The sequence below is a fragment of the Triticum dicoccoides genome, chromosome 5B (assembly GCF_002162155.2).
Source record: "Triticum dicoccoides isolate Atlit2015 ecotype Zavitan chromosome 5B, WEW_v2.0, whole genome shotgun sequence".
In the NCBI taxonomy this organism is placed as follows: domain Eukaryota; kingdom Viridiplantae; phylum Streptophyta; class Magnoliopsida; order Poales; family Poaceae; genus Triticum; species Triticum dicoccoides.
In genome coordinates this window covers 55,292,445-55,308,695 of record NC_041389.1, presented here as the reverse complement: position 1 = coordinate 55,308,695, position 16,251 = coordinate 55,292,445, and the positions used below count along the sequence as shown (strand labels likewise).

The following is a 16,251-nucleotide window of genomic DNA, read 5'->3' as shown; positions in this document are numbered from 1 at the left end:
TCTCTTTCTATAACAAGAGCCTCTAAAATCTCTTTCATTCGGTTGACATTTCTCCGGTGGATCCATAGCACTTTCATTATCCAAGGTGAGTTCCCCTCATTTTGATTAGTTGAAATCTTGGTTTGTGTGCATTAGCTCATTTTACGGTGCAGATCCATGGCATTATCTTAGTGACATTAACAGCCTACACACAGCGTTCGTTCACGTTGTCTGTGATCTACGGTAGTAGCACAGTGAAGATCCATGGCATTATCTTATAACACTCTTATTACAGCAAGCATTCATTGGTTCATTCACGTTGTTCGTGCGGCCAAATTCGGCACATGGACAACGCCTCGTCATTATCCTTTAGCAAGAGGGAGGGGCCGCGAGCCTATCGCACTTGACAACGATGGATCAAATCCGGTCAGATTTACACTTTCTGATGTACTGTATGCTTTACTTTACTGTTAGCAGCCAGTAGAAAAAGCTCTGGCGTCTGCTCGCACATGGCCGGAGCCGGAGCCCATTGCTTTGGGACTGCTGCAGCGGCAAGGAACAAACAAAGCCGAGCGTTGAAAACGGAACGGAACGGACGCTTGCTTGCTTGCCTTCTGGTCCACGCCGCGGACCTTTGGCAGGCGCCTTCCCCCATGCAGCTGCAAAGAGCCGGCGCGACAGTCAGAGCAGAGACCACGAAAAGATAAGATTCCTGCTCTGCACTGCGCCCTCACCGACAGAAAGTAGTACTAGTAGGACTGTAGGAGGCCAGGTCGATCCCAGTGGATTTGCTTCGCCGTTGATTCTTCTCTTCTTCTTCTTCACAAGGATGAAAAGCGTTCGTCTTGGGGGAGTGAGTAAATTCAAATTATTTAGCATTGGAAGTTAGAACATGGAGACGGTCCCTGGCAAAGCGTGGTTACAGGCTTACAGCAAGGTATCTAAATTTACTGATTCTCCAGCTTGGAAATCTCTATTGAAAGTAAATGAGCAAGGCGCTGAAAAGGAGAACATTTACAATAGATATGATTTGGATAATCTTAGGCTGCAGTACCTAGGAATGCACAAAACATTCAGCATCACAGCTTAATTTTCTTGGAATAGATATACTTCTATTCCAAATAAGTTGTTGCACATTCATGACTACATGCCAGAAGTATCAGCACTATATACTTGTCAACAGATACGCGAGCCATTATAATGACCAGAAGATGGCACTATTATTATTTTTTAAGTATAGGAAGGAGGGATTTGTTCGGTACCGCTCACATTATCCATATCAACGGACCAGGATAACCATACACAAAATCTGGACGAATGATCTAACTCATTCAGTTATAAAGCAAAATCATAGTATTGTCTTTTTTTTAGTACTCATCCTCGTGAAAAAACAAATAAAGCACTTTGTCCTTCTCCTTAGGTTAAGGACACCAGCTTGGCGTTGGGGACAAAGGCCCGCTGGTCTTTGCCGCTCACATAAAAATCATGAATGAATTATTGGAGAAACATTGATTCCTGAAACAAAATGAGCTTGTTTTTGCTGCATGAACCAGGAAATTAAACAAGGAAAAAAAATCATGCATAATAAATCATGATCGGTCTAATCGAGTCAAACAAGAACCGACATCTTTACCATATCACTCTTGCTACAGAAGGAATCCATTGCATTGCAAAGTCTTCTCCACGGTTGGAGAAGATTCAACACTAGTTCATGAGATCAAATACCAACAGTTCAGCAGAAAACAAATAGCCAACAAAGTATCCAAACAAGCAAAGCACAAGATGAACGATCCTGACTCGTATTGCAATTCTTTCGCCTCCAAATCTGGGCTCTCTCTCAACTCTCGGGTGTGGGTGGTTTTCTCCTCGGTGCCTTGCCTCTTTTGGGGTAATGTGCACCATAGCTAGAAATATATGTAACAGCCAAGTGGGGCAATCAATATCATCAAGTCAACCATTTTCTTGATTTTATTTAAGCATTAAAGATCATGAATTCATCCTATTTGTATGTCCAAGAACAGAAACAGCAACAAATCAAAAAGGTGCGACATAGGTCATAGTAAAGCCAAAGGTGTGGACAGTGGACCATGCCAAACCAAGTCACCTCCCTGAGGTGGTTGCTTCGTTCTTCCTAATTCTTAGTCAATCTAGCTTTGAGTTAAATAGTTGTCCACTCAGGTTGCACAACGCCTAGAACCAGAGAAGTCCTAGTCCGCTCACTCACCAAGGTTTACTATTTGCATTACTATGGATAGCACAATGTGGTCCAACTCACTGACAAGTAAGGCGATCAAAATTGCTGGAGGCAGCTACAGCGACCTTTTATGCAAGGACGCATAGACCTACGATCGAGAGAAGCAACTCATCAAATTAAAAATCTCAAAGCATGTCATTGTGGGATAGGGTTGTGGCCTATACACATTTTTTTTTAGCATTTTAAAGGATTGGGTTGTTTTTAACATGTTATGCAGCAGGTTATAGTTGATATAACGTGCTCTGAAAAAATAAATCAAATGTTGTTACCTAGTTTTATGCAGGGAAAGAAAAATCACAAGTTGCTCTAACCAAATAAAATGTAGCCTACCATTTCACAGAACAAAACACGAGTGTATATCTAAAGTATAATTTGACTTTAACGAAGACTGGTAAAAGTAGTAGTTCGTTAGATGTTCAGGACCACTGTTCATGGGACAAAATATCCACAATTTATAAATTGCTAACATAAGCACAATAGTACTAGCAAATTCCTTGTTCACACCCGCTCAACCACAACCGTGCTGCACAAAAAAGAAATGGCCTGCTATAACTCCTCGACAACAACAATAAATGCTGCTTTTCATGTCAAGAATGCAGAAAAAATATCAGGAAAAAAACTGACAGACCTCAACAATTATTAGCTTCTCTTAAAGATGCTTCAATCTCATCTGGACGGCCTACTCTACTCGTAATTCTCCATCTCAACACATAACTGCGTTTTTTTTCAACTGAAGGGTCACAATAGTCTGCTAAGGGACTTGATCAGCAGCTTGATGTTCTGTCGTGTCGCCTCATCGCCAGTGAAACTAGAGATGTCTGAGCTGATGCTCTGAAAGTAACCAAGGACACATGTAAAAACCTTGCTTGCCTCCACTTTCAGAAATAACTAAAGATACAGATAACAGACCTCAATGTTCTTCAAAGTAAATATAAGGGTGAAAATAGACTGCTTGATTAAATCACTGTTCTCAGGGGTAAGCATGGAAGACTTCAACCTTCTGCATGGTGGCATAAGGACAAGTAAGATAAAGAGTGCCATAACATTTGCACTTCCAAGGCTATAAGAGTGCAGAAACAACAGTTGGTAGGTTTAATCAAGCACCTTAAATCGCCGGATGCCTCAGCCAGACCTTTAGCTATGGTTTCCACATCCTTCACCAGATCACTATCACGCACCTCCGAGAGCAAAGGTTGAACTTCTTCAGCCAATGCTTCAATCTGTTCCATCACTAACATTTAAGTTGATGCATATGACATTTAATGGCACAACTAGTGACCACTATGTTCCTCTATTGTCTGCAAATAAGTTGAGATCCAGAAAACTGCATATATGTGGAGAAAGCATCAGCCACCCTGTTTTTTGCAAACAGAAAATAAAAACCTAACAACACATGCCAACTGAGTGGAGGTCCTTCCCCTCGATGATGGTCCTGAAACAGTGCTAGCCAAGTATACTAGCCAGTGGCCGGGGTAGGTATGCAATAGCAATATGATGGGCCTAATCTTGAAATTTTCAGCAGTTCAACCCAAGTCCCACGGAAGTATGCGAAACTTGTATCAGTTTTGACAGAGTTAGTTTTGAGCTCTAGTATTGTAAAGATGACCAAGTTTTTTTAGCAGTACTAAAACAGAGCATGTTACTTGGTATGCTGCCCAATACCCATCATATGCAGGACATATATGAAAAACATGTTGATGCTCAGAGATGAGTAGCAATAGTCACAAAATTAGGACATAATATATGCCATCACTTGATAAGAAAAGCTAGGAGGTACTGCAGAATCAGGCCCTATAATAGTACCATACAAAATTTGGCAAACGAGTCTTTCTTCACAAATAAAAAGAACTGAGATTTGGGAAACACTGCTACAAAACTGCAGACCTGCTTCCCGGAACTTCATCAGGTGGGGGTCATTTTAATTTTGTACAATGCAATCCTATTCAGTAAGTAAAACGGAGTGGTTTCACAGAGAATCCATTAGCTAAATGTGGCAAACATATCAAAGGATGCAAAATATTACACAAGAATTAGTCAGAAGATTGTACCCGTGAAAGGAGAGGTTGTGCTTCTTCCATTATAGATGCAACCTTCTCTGCCAATTTGAAGCTTTTTTGAACACCAATTTCCTCCATGTCTCTTCCTAGACGGGTAAATATACCAACCAGTGCATCTAAGCTTACTCCTTGATGTCCTTTCATTCTCTCCTTGTCACAGAGGATTAAACCTTCTTTGGAACAGTCTGCATCAAGTGGACCAACTGAAGGTGCAGGAAGTGGATCTTTTGGTGTGATATCAATCATTGTCTCCATTAAAAGACCAGACTGATTAACCTCAACCAATGAATTACGTGGCACAATAATTTTATCATCTTCAACCTGCCATATAGAAGAATTCATCTATCAGAGATTGAGTCCAAAAAGGGGAGGTCTTTACTCTATAGTATAGCAAAGAAATTGAAGCGCAGGCAAAAACAAGGGAATTATAGATAACAACTTACTAGCATGCCACACCCACTCATATCATAATGGAACAGGAGAAATGTAACATAATGATTTATTGGGCAAACTAAATTATGGTTCAGTTTTTATAAATGCTTGCACGAATTGCAAGCACTCAGGAAGAGAAAGGCAATGCAACACCTTCCAGAGTGAATATTATCAGAGTTAGGGATTAACAACTTTATTTCGTGTTTAGTTTTCACATACTACATTCTACACACTACAGCGAGAAATCTATGGATACCAGTAAAAAAGGAACTGTTGACATAGATTATTAATGAAAAAAGAGGAGAGAGCAAGAAGAGTTGAAACACACCTCAACATATGCATCAATACTCCTGAGCGAAGAGTCGACACGGACGACGCTCCCAACGGTGACCCCACGTATCCTGAGGGGCGTGCCCACGCAAATTCCGCACGCCTGGCTGAACTCGAACACGGCGTTGTACTTACGGAAACGCGACCGCAGCTGGAACCCCCGGAGCCACGCGAGCGCGAGCGCCAGCAGGACCGCCCCGGAGACCATGAAGAGTCCCACGCCGCCTTCCCACACGCTGCGCTTCCCGAATCCGTAATCCCCCAGCGGTTGCACCGTCCGGCGCCACAGCTCGACGAGCGGGGCCAACGGGTTCTTGCCGCCATCAGGCGAAGGCGACGCTTCGGCGTCATTTGAGGTGGCCGCATTCGTACAACACAAGAATCTGCACCCCAAGAAATAACAAGAAACGGCAAGAATGTGACTATTTGGTAGGTAGGCTTCCTCAGTCCTTTGAAGTATGCATAGCAGCAGAAACATACTATAAGCTCCACAGGATATAAGCCTAATCTCACTGTCATAGTGGAAGCACAGGAAAAGTTGTACAGCCTGACTCCCACCCTAGTCGTGATTATTGCAACGTTTCCATCACAAACCATGACCGCAGCCCAGAACCTTAGAGAAAGCGGAGGAAGAGGAATCAGAGTGGCTTACCTATGGCGGAGTGGAAGAAGAAGAGGCCGCCGCGCGGAAGGCGTCAGGGCGAGCGCCGGTGCAGGCAGAGCCGCTTCGCCGGCCGGACGGCGCCGTCTCCGTGCCGTGGTTGGCCAGGGCACGCCCGCCAACAGCGCTGCTCCGCGCTGGGACCCTGTCGGTGGCTCGGCTCCCGACGGCGCGCCTCGGAGGGCGGCGGCGAGCAACGTCCCGCGCCGGCCGCGGCTCCTTCCGAGGAGGCGTGGAGGGAGCAGCAGGGGCGCGGGAGCCGCGCCCGTGACCCTAGGATTCGCCGCCGCAGCCATCGGGCCCCCACCGCCGTGGATCCGTGGAGTCCGTCGCTGGGAGAGGCGGAGGAGTGAGGGCGTGGCCTGTGCGGTTGGTTGGGCCCGATGGGGAAATTGGGATGGTTGGGCCTACTGAAAATTCGGGGACTATTCTCTTCTGCAGAAAAAAAAGTTCCCACTTACACGCGGACGCGAACGTCGTTGACCACTTCTCGCCACTGTCGCTGTGATGCAAAAACGTCTGGGTTCCTTCCAACGACGCGGCTCGGCTGCACAGTGTTCAGAGCAACTCCAACGCGCCGTGCCACGAGTTTTGTTTGTTTTTTTGTCTGCTTTTTGTCCATTTGAATCGGTCAAGCGAACGTTTGTGTTCGCCTTTTTTTATAAACATGTGCGTCTAACCGTTGCCAAACCCAAATCTACGAGCGGCCATAAAAAAACTTCATACACACGCAGGCGAAAAATAAGTATAGTTCAACATAAATGACCGATCAAGCTGTCAACCAAAGTCCACTTAAACATTAATAAAACATAATAAAACTAAAAAAAAAGTTTGTGACATTAGCGCGCTGCCCTAAGCATCATCGTCGCCGTCCTCCTCCCTGAGGCCGGGGAAACTGGGATGAGTGTCGTGTGAGAATGCCATTGCCAAAACTTATACACCTAGCCTTCCCCCCTACCTCCTTATTTTCCATTGTGTGCTAGTCAGGTACCCAGAAAGTTTGCGACATAGTCTTTCTGGATACCCCGTGCGCACGGGATCTTTTGACCCATATATGCACGGGGTAGTCAGAAACTCTCTGAATACCTAGTGCGCATGGGGTCAACGGGATGTTGGGTAAACTCTTTGAGTACCTCGTGCGCACGGGGTGGTGCGTAAGTCTCTGAGTACCCCGTGCGCACGGGGTCCAACGTGCAGAAATGGCCACCCGGGCAAGAACAGTATAAAAGCCCCCTTTCTTCCTCCTCCATCCCTAACCATAATGTTTTGTTGAGCCCCACCATTGCTACACTCCATTTTGCTCAATACTCTCAATCCCTCCACCCAAACTTGTTGAAACTTTGGGGATTGGGAGAGCAAGACCCGATCTACATCTTGACCAAACCAAATCGCGTTCCCCGCAACATTTCTTCCCAGGTGACTTGTTACTCTTGGAGCTTGGGCTCCTAGGCAGTTAGAGGTTCCTCCGGAAGCTTCCTTGCTTGTGGTGTGGTCCGAAGAAGCTTATCCGTTGGGGGTGACCCGAAAGAGATTACGGTGAGCCTTCGTGGCGTTCCGCAAGTTTTGGCTCCGGCACAACTCTAAACGGAGAGTAGCTCTTCCCCAAGGAAGAGTCAACTTCGGGATAAAATCCGCATCCTCGCCTCACTTGTGATTAATCCTTTCCCGCACTTTATTTTTCTTTGTATACTTGTTGGCTTGCTAATTAGATTGTTGCCTAGCATATTTTATCTTTAAGTTCGCTTGTCATATAGGTTGTGTTCACCTAGTTGCATATCTCGTGAACCCTATTTATCCGCTAAACCTTAAAATTGACAACAAAGGTTAAAATTTGTAGTCTCTTATTCACCCCTCTCTAGTCAATCATATCGGTCCTTTCACACCCACATATCAAATTACCAAAGTACCGAACGTGAATCAAATAAACATGATGAACGTGACTAGATGAATTTCCATGTGTGAGGGAGTCCTGGACTATGGGGTCCTCAGGGAGCCGGCCTATATGACATGGGCCGGACTGATGGGCCGTGGAGATACAAGATAGAAGGGCCTCCCCCGTGTCCGGATGGAACTCTCCTTTGCGTGGATGGCAAGCTTGGCGTCTAGATCATGTAATTTCCTTTCTCTGTAACCGACTCTGTACAACCCTAGATCCCTCCGGTGTCTATATAAACCGGAGGGTTTAGTCCATAGGCGAGAACACAATCATACATGCTAGACATCTAGGGTTTAGCCATTATGATCTCGAGGTAGATCAACTCTTGTAAACTCCTATACTCATCATAGTCAATCAAGCAGGAAGTAGGGTATTACCTCCATTAAGAGGGCCTGAACCTGGGTAAACATCGTGTCCCCTGCCTCCTTGTTACCTTCGATCCTTAGATGCGCAGTTCGGGACCCCCTACCCGAGATCTGCTGGTTTTGACACCGACATTGATGCTTTCATTGAGAGTTCTGTTGTGTCGTCATCAGAAGGCTCGATGGCTCCATCAATCATCTACAACAACAACACCCCGAGGGAGACTTTTCTCCCCGGCAAATCTTCGTATTCGGCGGCTTCGCACTGCGCGCCAATTCGATTGGCCATCTGGAGAAGATCGACAGCTACGCCCCTAGTCATCAGATCAGTTTCGGAAACCTAAACTACGTCGTGGATATCCGAGGAGACTTGATCTTCCGAGGATTCACGGTCTTGACCGTAGCTCCGGCTTCAGATCCGGAGCTCCCCGCCAAGTCCGAAGACGGGAATTTAGAGCCCGTCGGACTCTCTGTAGCCATAGAGCTCAACACCGGAGATGCGGAGGGGATCGTTTAATCGGCCAGCCCGGAGTCACTCCTGAAGGAAATATGCCCTAGAGGCAATAATGAAGTTATTATTTGTTTCTTTAATTCATGATAAATGTTTATTATTCATGCTAGAATTGTATTAACCGGAAACTTAGTACATGTGTGAATACATAGACAAAACATATAGTCCCTAGTATGCCTCTACTTGATTAGCTCGTTAATCAAAGATGGTTATGTTTCCTAACCATAGACATGTGTTGTCATTTGATGAACGGGATCACATCATTAGGAGAATGATGTGATTGACATGACCCATCTGTTAGCTTAGCATTATGATCGTGTCAGTTTCATTGCTACTACTTTCTTCATGACTTATACAAGTTTCTCAGACTATGAGATTATGCAACTCCCGAATACCGGAGGAACACTTTGTGTGCTACCAAACGTCATAATGTAAATGGGTGATTATAAAGGTGATCTATAGGTGTCTCCGAAGGTGTTTGTTGGGTTGGCATAGATCAAGATTAGGATTTGTCACTCTGTGTTTCGGAGAGGTATCTCTAGGCTGAAAGGATCGATATAGTTGACTAGAGGGGGGGGGGGCGGTGAATAGGCAACTAACAATTTTTAGCTTTTCTTTACCAAATTAAACTTTGCATCAAAGTAGGTTGTCTAGATATGCAACTAGGTGAGCAACCTATATGATGCAACAACAACAAGTACACAAGCAAGCAACGGAAATAACACAATATAGCTTGCACAAGTAAAGGTGAGAGATAACCAAAAGTTGAACCGATGGAGACGAGGATGTGTTACCGAAGTTCCTTCCTTTTGAAGGGAAGTACGTCTTTGTTGGAGCGGTGTGGAGGCACAATGCTCCCCAAGAAGCCACTAGGGCCACCTTATTCTCCTCACGCCCTCACATAATGCGAGATGCCGTGATTCCACTATTGGTGCCCTTGGAGGCGGCGACCGAACCTTTACAAACAAGGTTGGGGCAATCTCCACAACTGAATTGGAGGCTCCCAACGACACCACGAAGCTTCACCACAATGGACTATGGCTCCGAGGTGACCTCAACCGTCTAGGGTGCTCAAACACCCAAGAGTAACAAGATCCGCAAGGGATTAATGGGGGGAATCAAATTTCTCTTGGTGGAAGTGTAGATCAGGGCCTTCTCAACCAATCCTTAGAGAATCAACAAGTTTGATTGGCTAGGGAGAGAGATCGGGCGAAAATGGAGCTTGGAGAAATAATGGAGCTTAGAGATGGAAGAGGTGGTCAAGTAGAGGAAGAAGACACCCCTTTTATAGTAACGGGACAAATCCAACCGTTACCCACCTACTCAGCCCGCGACCCGCGGTACTACCGTGCATCAGGAGCGGTACTACCGCACGGGCATGCGGTACTACCGCGGAGGCTTGCGGTACTACCGCAGGCACGACAGGGCCTGGACCCGTTCTGAGGAGCACCGACAGGGGACGGTAAAACTGCTGGCGCGGTACTACAGCGACCCCATGCAGTACTTCCGCAAGGCAGCCATGGTCCAGGCACTATAGGCACGAATATAAGAAAATACATCCGTGACTACCTCCGCTGAGAAAATATCTATGCAAAAGTCCGACACGGTACTACCGCAAACCAGGTGCGGTACTACCGTGGAGGGCGCGGATGTAAAAAATTACATCCGCCCCTACTTCCGCTTGGTGCCGCTGTGCCTGGCCCGGTGTCACGGTACTACTGCGCCGGAGCACGGTACTACCGCGTAGGGCACAGATGTAAAAGATTACATCCGCCCCTACTACCGCTTGCGCAGTAGCGCCTGGCCAGAGCTCACGGTACTACCGCTCAGGAGGAACGGTACTTTCGTGGGCACCTGCGGTACTACCGTGCCAGGGCCAGGTACTACCGCAAGGGCCTACGGTAGTACCGCTCTGGGGAGCAATACTACCGCCAGCCTATGAACAACAACACTTAGGAAGCCTTCAACCTTCAGAGATACGGTGAGATGGAGGAAACTCCAAAGAGCCAACAGAAAGATGGTGCAAACGGAATATGTGCACGTGAGATTCCACCCAAACCTTTACAAAGCAGACCCCCTCTTAATAGTATGGCTCTCCTACGACTCAAATCCACCAAAAAGAAACATAGAGAAACACCGTCTTCAAAAGTCTTCGAGGGGCATCAAATCGTCTTGTGCTCCGACATGATCTATCTGAAAAGCTCGATGCACACGATTAGTCCGCTAAACCATTGTCATCAATCACCAAAACTACTAAGGGATAAATGTGCCCCTACAATATCCCCCTTTTTGGTGGATTGATGACAATACGGGTGTAAGGGCATATTTATCCCTAAGGTGTTTTGGTGATTGATGACAATGCTTCTGCGGACTAATCGTGTGCGTTGAGCTTTTCAGAGATTTATCCTTTGGCACGAGACGATTCCCTCCCCTCGGTGTGTTATTCAAGACGGTGCAGCTTTTTCGTTTCTATGTTGGTGGACTAGTTTCGTAGGAGTCACCGTACTATCAAGAGGGGATCTGCTTTGGTAAGGCTAGGATGGAATCAACACGTACACATCCTTATCGCACCCCACTAATCCTTCCCGCTTCAGTGGAGTACTTTTCCCCCTCTCTGGTTGCTCTGTCTAGTCCCAGCGGTAGTACCGCCCAAGCGCAACAAGCGGTAGTACCGCTCCTCAGCGGTAGTACCACTTGGAGCCTTCTGCCATAGTACCGCTGCGGCCCCGTGCTTCTACCGCCTCGACTCGAGGGCCCTTTTTCTCGTGTCGGGGTTTGCGGCACTAGCTGCGGCAGTAGAGGCGGTAGTACCACCCCCAAGCGGTAGTACCGTCCTTACCACCGCGGTAGTACCACTGAGGGTCCAGGCGGCAGTACCGCTAGGTGGGACGGTAGTACCGCTGGCTCAGCGGTAGTACCACTCTCTGTGGGGCTGCTAAGGGGGTAACAGTTGGATTGTTCCCCCCACTATATAAGGGGGTCTTCTTCCCCAAAGTTGACCTACCTCTTCCCCCAAAAGCTCCATTGTTGCTCCAAACTCCATTTTCACCCGATCTCTCTCCCTAGCCAATCAAACTTGTTGATTTGCTCGGGAGTGGTTGAGAAGTCCCAGATCTACACTTCCACCAAGAGAAATTTGATTCCCCCCACTAGTCCCTAGCGGATCTTGTTACTCTTGGGTGTTTGAGCACCCTAGACGGTTGAGGTCACCGTGGAGCCATAGTCCATTGTGGTGAAGCTTCGTGGTGTCGTTGGGAGCCTCCAATTAAGTTGTGGAGATTGCCCCAACCTTGTTTGTAAAGGTTTGGTCGCCGCCTTCAAGGGCACCAATAGTGGAATCACGGCATCTCGCATTGTGTGAGGGCGTGAGGAGATTACGGTGGCCCTAGTGGATTATTGGGGAGCATTGTGCCTCCACACCGCTCTAACGGAGACGTACTTCCCCTCAAAAGGAAGGAACTTCGGTAACACATCCTCGTCTCCACCGGCTCCACTCTTGATTACCTCGTGCCTTTACTTGTGCAAGCTTATTTGTGTTGTATCCCTTGCTTGCGTGTGTGATAGTTGTTGTTGCATCATATAGGTTGCTCACCTAGTTGCATATCTAGACAACCTACTTTGATGCAAAGTTTAATTTGGTAAAGAAAAGTTTAAAAAGTGTTAGTTGCCTATTCACCCCCCTCTAGTCAACTATATCGATCTTTTCAATTGGTACCAGAGCCTCGTCTCTTTATTAAGGACTTCGCCGTCCGAAGAGTATGGTTGACACCACAGATGGTGTGGAGGAGCACTCCGGTGTGAATCCTACATCGTCTTCGGCCGATGGGGGAACCGCGGTCTCTCGTGAGGAATTCAATGTGGCTTTGGACACATTGAAAACCTCCATGACGACCGAGGTTGAAAGCATGTTTACTAAATTCTTAGAAGGACTTAAACTATCTACCTCGCCGATGAAAGTGGGTGATCCCACCAATAAGGTGACGGGTGCTAACTCCGACAAGGGGGAAGCTAATAGTGAAAAGGGTCCTTCTACTAGTGGTATAAATGGCACCGACATCTTTGCCCATGTGGAACCTCCAACTTACGGAGGACCGATTCTCTCTACTCATTTAAATCATGCCGGTCCTCCTCCTAAGATTGTGAAAAATGAGGATTTTGATTCTTGGGTGTATCGCTTCAAGCGTAATTTAAATCATGTGAATACTAATCTTTGGAGAATCATTGAAGAAGGTTTCTATCCACATGACCAAGCAACTTCACCCCTAGAGAAGTCGTGGATAATCAATTCAATGAGAATGCTCTCTTCATCATCCAAGATGCAATTCTCCCCGAAGATCTCCCTCATCTTCGACCCTACGCCATGGCCAAAGACGCGTGGCATTATGAAGTGGTGCAAGATGAAGCCGATGAGTTTGTAACGAAGGAAGATGAAGAACCTCGTGAGCTCTTTCAGAGAGTAACCAAACTCATGGTCTTTCTCCGAGATCATGGGAGTAAGGACACAGATGAAAATTGGATCAAGCGCAAGTTCCTCAAGGCCATGATGCCCTATAACAAGGCCATGTCCTCCGTCATTCGTCAAAGACCGGACTTCCACTCCATGACCTCGAGTGAAGTGTTGGATGAGTTTGTTGCTATGAGCATTTTGGACAAGACCGCCGACAACGCGGTACTCCGTTCTCAAAGAACAAAGAAGTCCAATCTTGCCTTGAAGGCCAAGGTCGTTGTGGAAGAACAGGAAGAAGAGGAAGATGAGGGGGGCAACCCCGAGGATACAAAATATGATTATCATGAGCACATGGCTCTTGCTTCAAGGCAAATTTGGAGTAAGAAGAACACAAGGCCCAATTTCAACAAGAACAATTCAAGTGGGTTCAAGGGCAAGCAACGAGTGAGAACTTGTTACAATTGTGGCAATGTGAGTCACTTTGTTGTGGATTGTCCTTACGAGAAGTGGGAAGACAATGGTGGCAAGCTCATTCGAAAAGACAAAGCCAAGTCCTTCCCCAACAAGAACAACTTCACCAAAAAGACTCCTACTCGAGGGTTAGTGGTTCAAGAAGAATACCATGAGGATGACGATGATGATGAAGATGGAGAAGTAATGGCCATGGCCTCCGTTGCCATTGCCACAATTCCCCGGGTGTCTCTCTTTGATTCACCCAACGAGAACATCACCGCCAAGTGCCTCATGGCTAAAGCCACTAACAAGGCAACCCCCAACATCAAAACCACCATCATTACTAATCCTTCCTTGACGGATTGCATTGATGAAAATGAGGGGTATAATGAAGAGATGAATGAATTTGAGTCTTTTATGAGTAAACTCAAGGGAAAATCCAAGAAGCACTTTGTTGCTCTCTTGGAACAACTTGGTGAAGCCAATGACATGATCGAGGCTCATGAAGAAACCATCTCTAAGATGGAAGGCCATAGTCGTGACTATGCCGATGAGATATCGGATCTTTCTAATGCTCTTGAGGAAGAGCGTGGGCATCGTTTGACTCTTGAGGAGTCACACAATGATGACCATGCTAAATTAAAGAAAGATCTTGATCATGCTCTTGTTGTCTCTCGTGTGGCAAACTCCGAGAAGGATAAACTTGGGGTTGATCTTGCTAGACTCAAAGAGGAGTTTGATTTACTTGACAAGGCTCACAAGGCCTTGAAGGATGCTCATGCTAGCCTCAAAAAGTCTCATGTTCAACTCCAAGTGAAGTTAACCAAGGAGAAAGCCACTTTTCCTCATATGGTCTTAATTGATAACGCAAATGCTACTAACCCGTGTTGTGAGCATGTGCATCTTGTGGAGGAGAATGCCCAGTTGAAAGAACAATTGAAGAAAGGTCTTGTGACATGCATTCAAGGTGAGAAAAACCTCAATGACCTTTTGAGCAATCAAAAGGACGTTGTGGCCAAGGAGGGAGTTGGGTTTGCCCCTAAGTCCAAGAACAAGAAGAAGAATGACAAGACCAAACGACCCCCTCCTCTGAAACAAACATTTGTGAAGGAGGGAGAGGGTGCTCCTAAGGAGAAGAAGAACAATGTGAAGGGTGGTGATGTCAAGAAGGGCAATGCCACCCCTTCCAACAAAGCCGACGACTTTAACCCCTCTTATGTGTTATGCCGTGCTAGTGATGGACATGTTTATGCTAAATTTGTTGGTTCTCCTTATGAGTACATTGAATGGTCTATTTGGGTTCCCAAGACCCTTGTTGCTAACATCAAAGGACCCATTACTCAATGGGTACCTAAAACCAAGCATTGATTTCGTGTAGGTGTTTGCTTCCGGTGGAGGATCATGGTTGCTCGATAGTGGAGCAACAAATCATATGACCGGAAGCAAGGAGTTGGTGGTGGACGTGCACAAGATCCCATCTATGCCCACCAACGTTGAGTGGGGTGATGCCTCGTCTTCTAAGGTATTGGGTCCTGGCAAGGTTGTCATTTCTCATGATCTAACGATCGAGAAAGTCATGCTTGTCGAGTCCCTTGCATACAATCTACTTTCCATTCGCCAACTTGCACTCATGGGTTTTACCACTTTCTTTGATATTGATACCGTGGCCCTCTTGTGGAGCAAGACTCTTAAAGTATCCTTTGTTGGGCATGTCGAGAATGGTCTCTATGTGATTAACTTTTCGAAGCGACCCACTATGACCGCGACATGCCTAATGGCTAAAGTTGATGTGGGATGGCTTTGGCATCGCCGTCTAGCCCACGTCAATATGAGATCTTTGCAAAGTATTCTCAAGGGGGGCCATGTTCGTGGACTAACAATGTTAGTTTTGCCAAATATCGTGCTTGCAGTGCTTGTATCGAAGGAAAGCTTCATGAAAAGGCTCACCCTCCCACGACTATCATATATTCGAAGAGACCCTTGGAGCTCCTTCACATGGATCTCTTTGGGCCTCCACCCTTTGATAGTCTTGGAGGTAGAAAGTATTGCTTGGTGATTGTGGATGATTATTCAAGATACACTTGGGTATTTTTCTTCAAGAGGAAGAGTGAGACTCAACAAACCGTCATCGACTTTGTAAATGAAGCTCAACGTCAACATGATGCAAAGATCTTGACAATAAGAAGTGACAACGGCACCAAGTTCAAGAACTACACCTTGGATGAGTTTCTTAGTGATGAGGGGATCAAGCATCAATATGCTGCTCCATATACTCCTCAACAAAATGGTGTCGCGAAGAGGAAGAACCAGACATTGATGGATGCGACAAGTACCATGATGGCGGAGTTCAAGTCTCCATACAACTTTTGGGCTGAAGCCATCAACACAGCATGCCATGCATCCAATCGGCTATACCTCTGCAAAGTCTTGAACAAGACTCCTTATGAAACACTTACCGGTAACAAGCCCAACTTCAAGTACTTCCGGGTGTTCGGGTGTAAGTGTTTCCTTCTCAAGAAAGGTGTTCGTTTGTCTAAATTTGGGCTAGAGCTTATGAGGGCATATTTGTTGGTTATGCTACAAACTCTCATGCTTACCGTGTCCTCAACAAGTCCACCAGACTCATTGAGGAGACATGTAACATGGAGTTTGACGAAAATAACGGCTCCCAAGTGGAGCAAAGTGGTACTTGTGATGTAGGTGATGAAATTCCTCCCCAAGCCATAAGAAGAATGGGTGTGGGTCATATCCTACCCATTGAGGAACCCCTTGTGGCTGAAGGAGAAGGACAATGCTCCACTCAAGTGGAGCCATCACCAACCCAAGACC

At 46.3% G+C, this 16,251-nt stretch overlaps 1 protein-coding gene across 2 annotated transcripts; it reads right to left on the bottom strand.

Annotated features, from left to right (window-relative positions):
- Positions 1-2,622: 2,622 nt before the first annotated feature.
- On the bottom strand, positions 2,623-6,094 carry LOC119307333 (protein TRIGALACTOSYLDIACYLGLYCEROL 2, chloroplastic-like). 2 transcript variants are annotated; one of them, XR_005149260.1, is made up of 7 exons: positions 5,705-6,094; positions 5,051-5,435; positions 4,282-4,611; positions 3,338-3,453; positions 3,143-3,233; positions 2,862-3,064; positions 2,623-2,756 (listed from the first exon to the last, which is right to left on the bottom strand). XR_005149260.1 is itself a non-coding variant. In XM_037583414.1 (6 exons), the coding sequence occupies exons 1-6, from the start codon at positions 6,007-6,009 to the stop codon at positions 2,972-2,974; spliced, it is 1,320 nt and encodes a 439-aa protein (XP_037439311.1). In that variant the 5' UTR covers positions 6,010-6,094; the 3' UTR covers positions 2,666-2,971. The 2 variants fall into 2 exon arrangements, 1 of the variants encoding a protein (XP_037439311.1); XM_037583414.1 differs by having other exon boundaries at positions 2,666-3,064.
- Between the last annotated feature and the right edge of the window lie 10,157 nt (positions 6,095-16,251).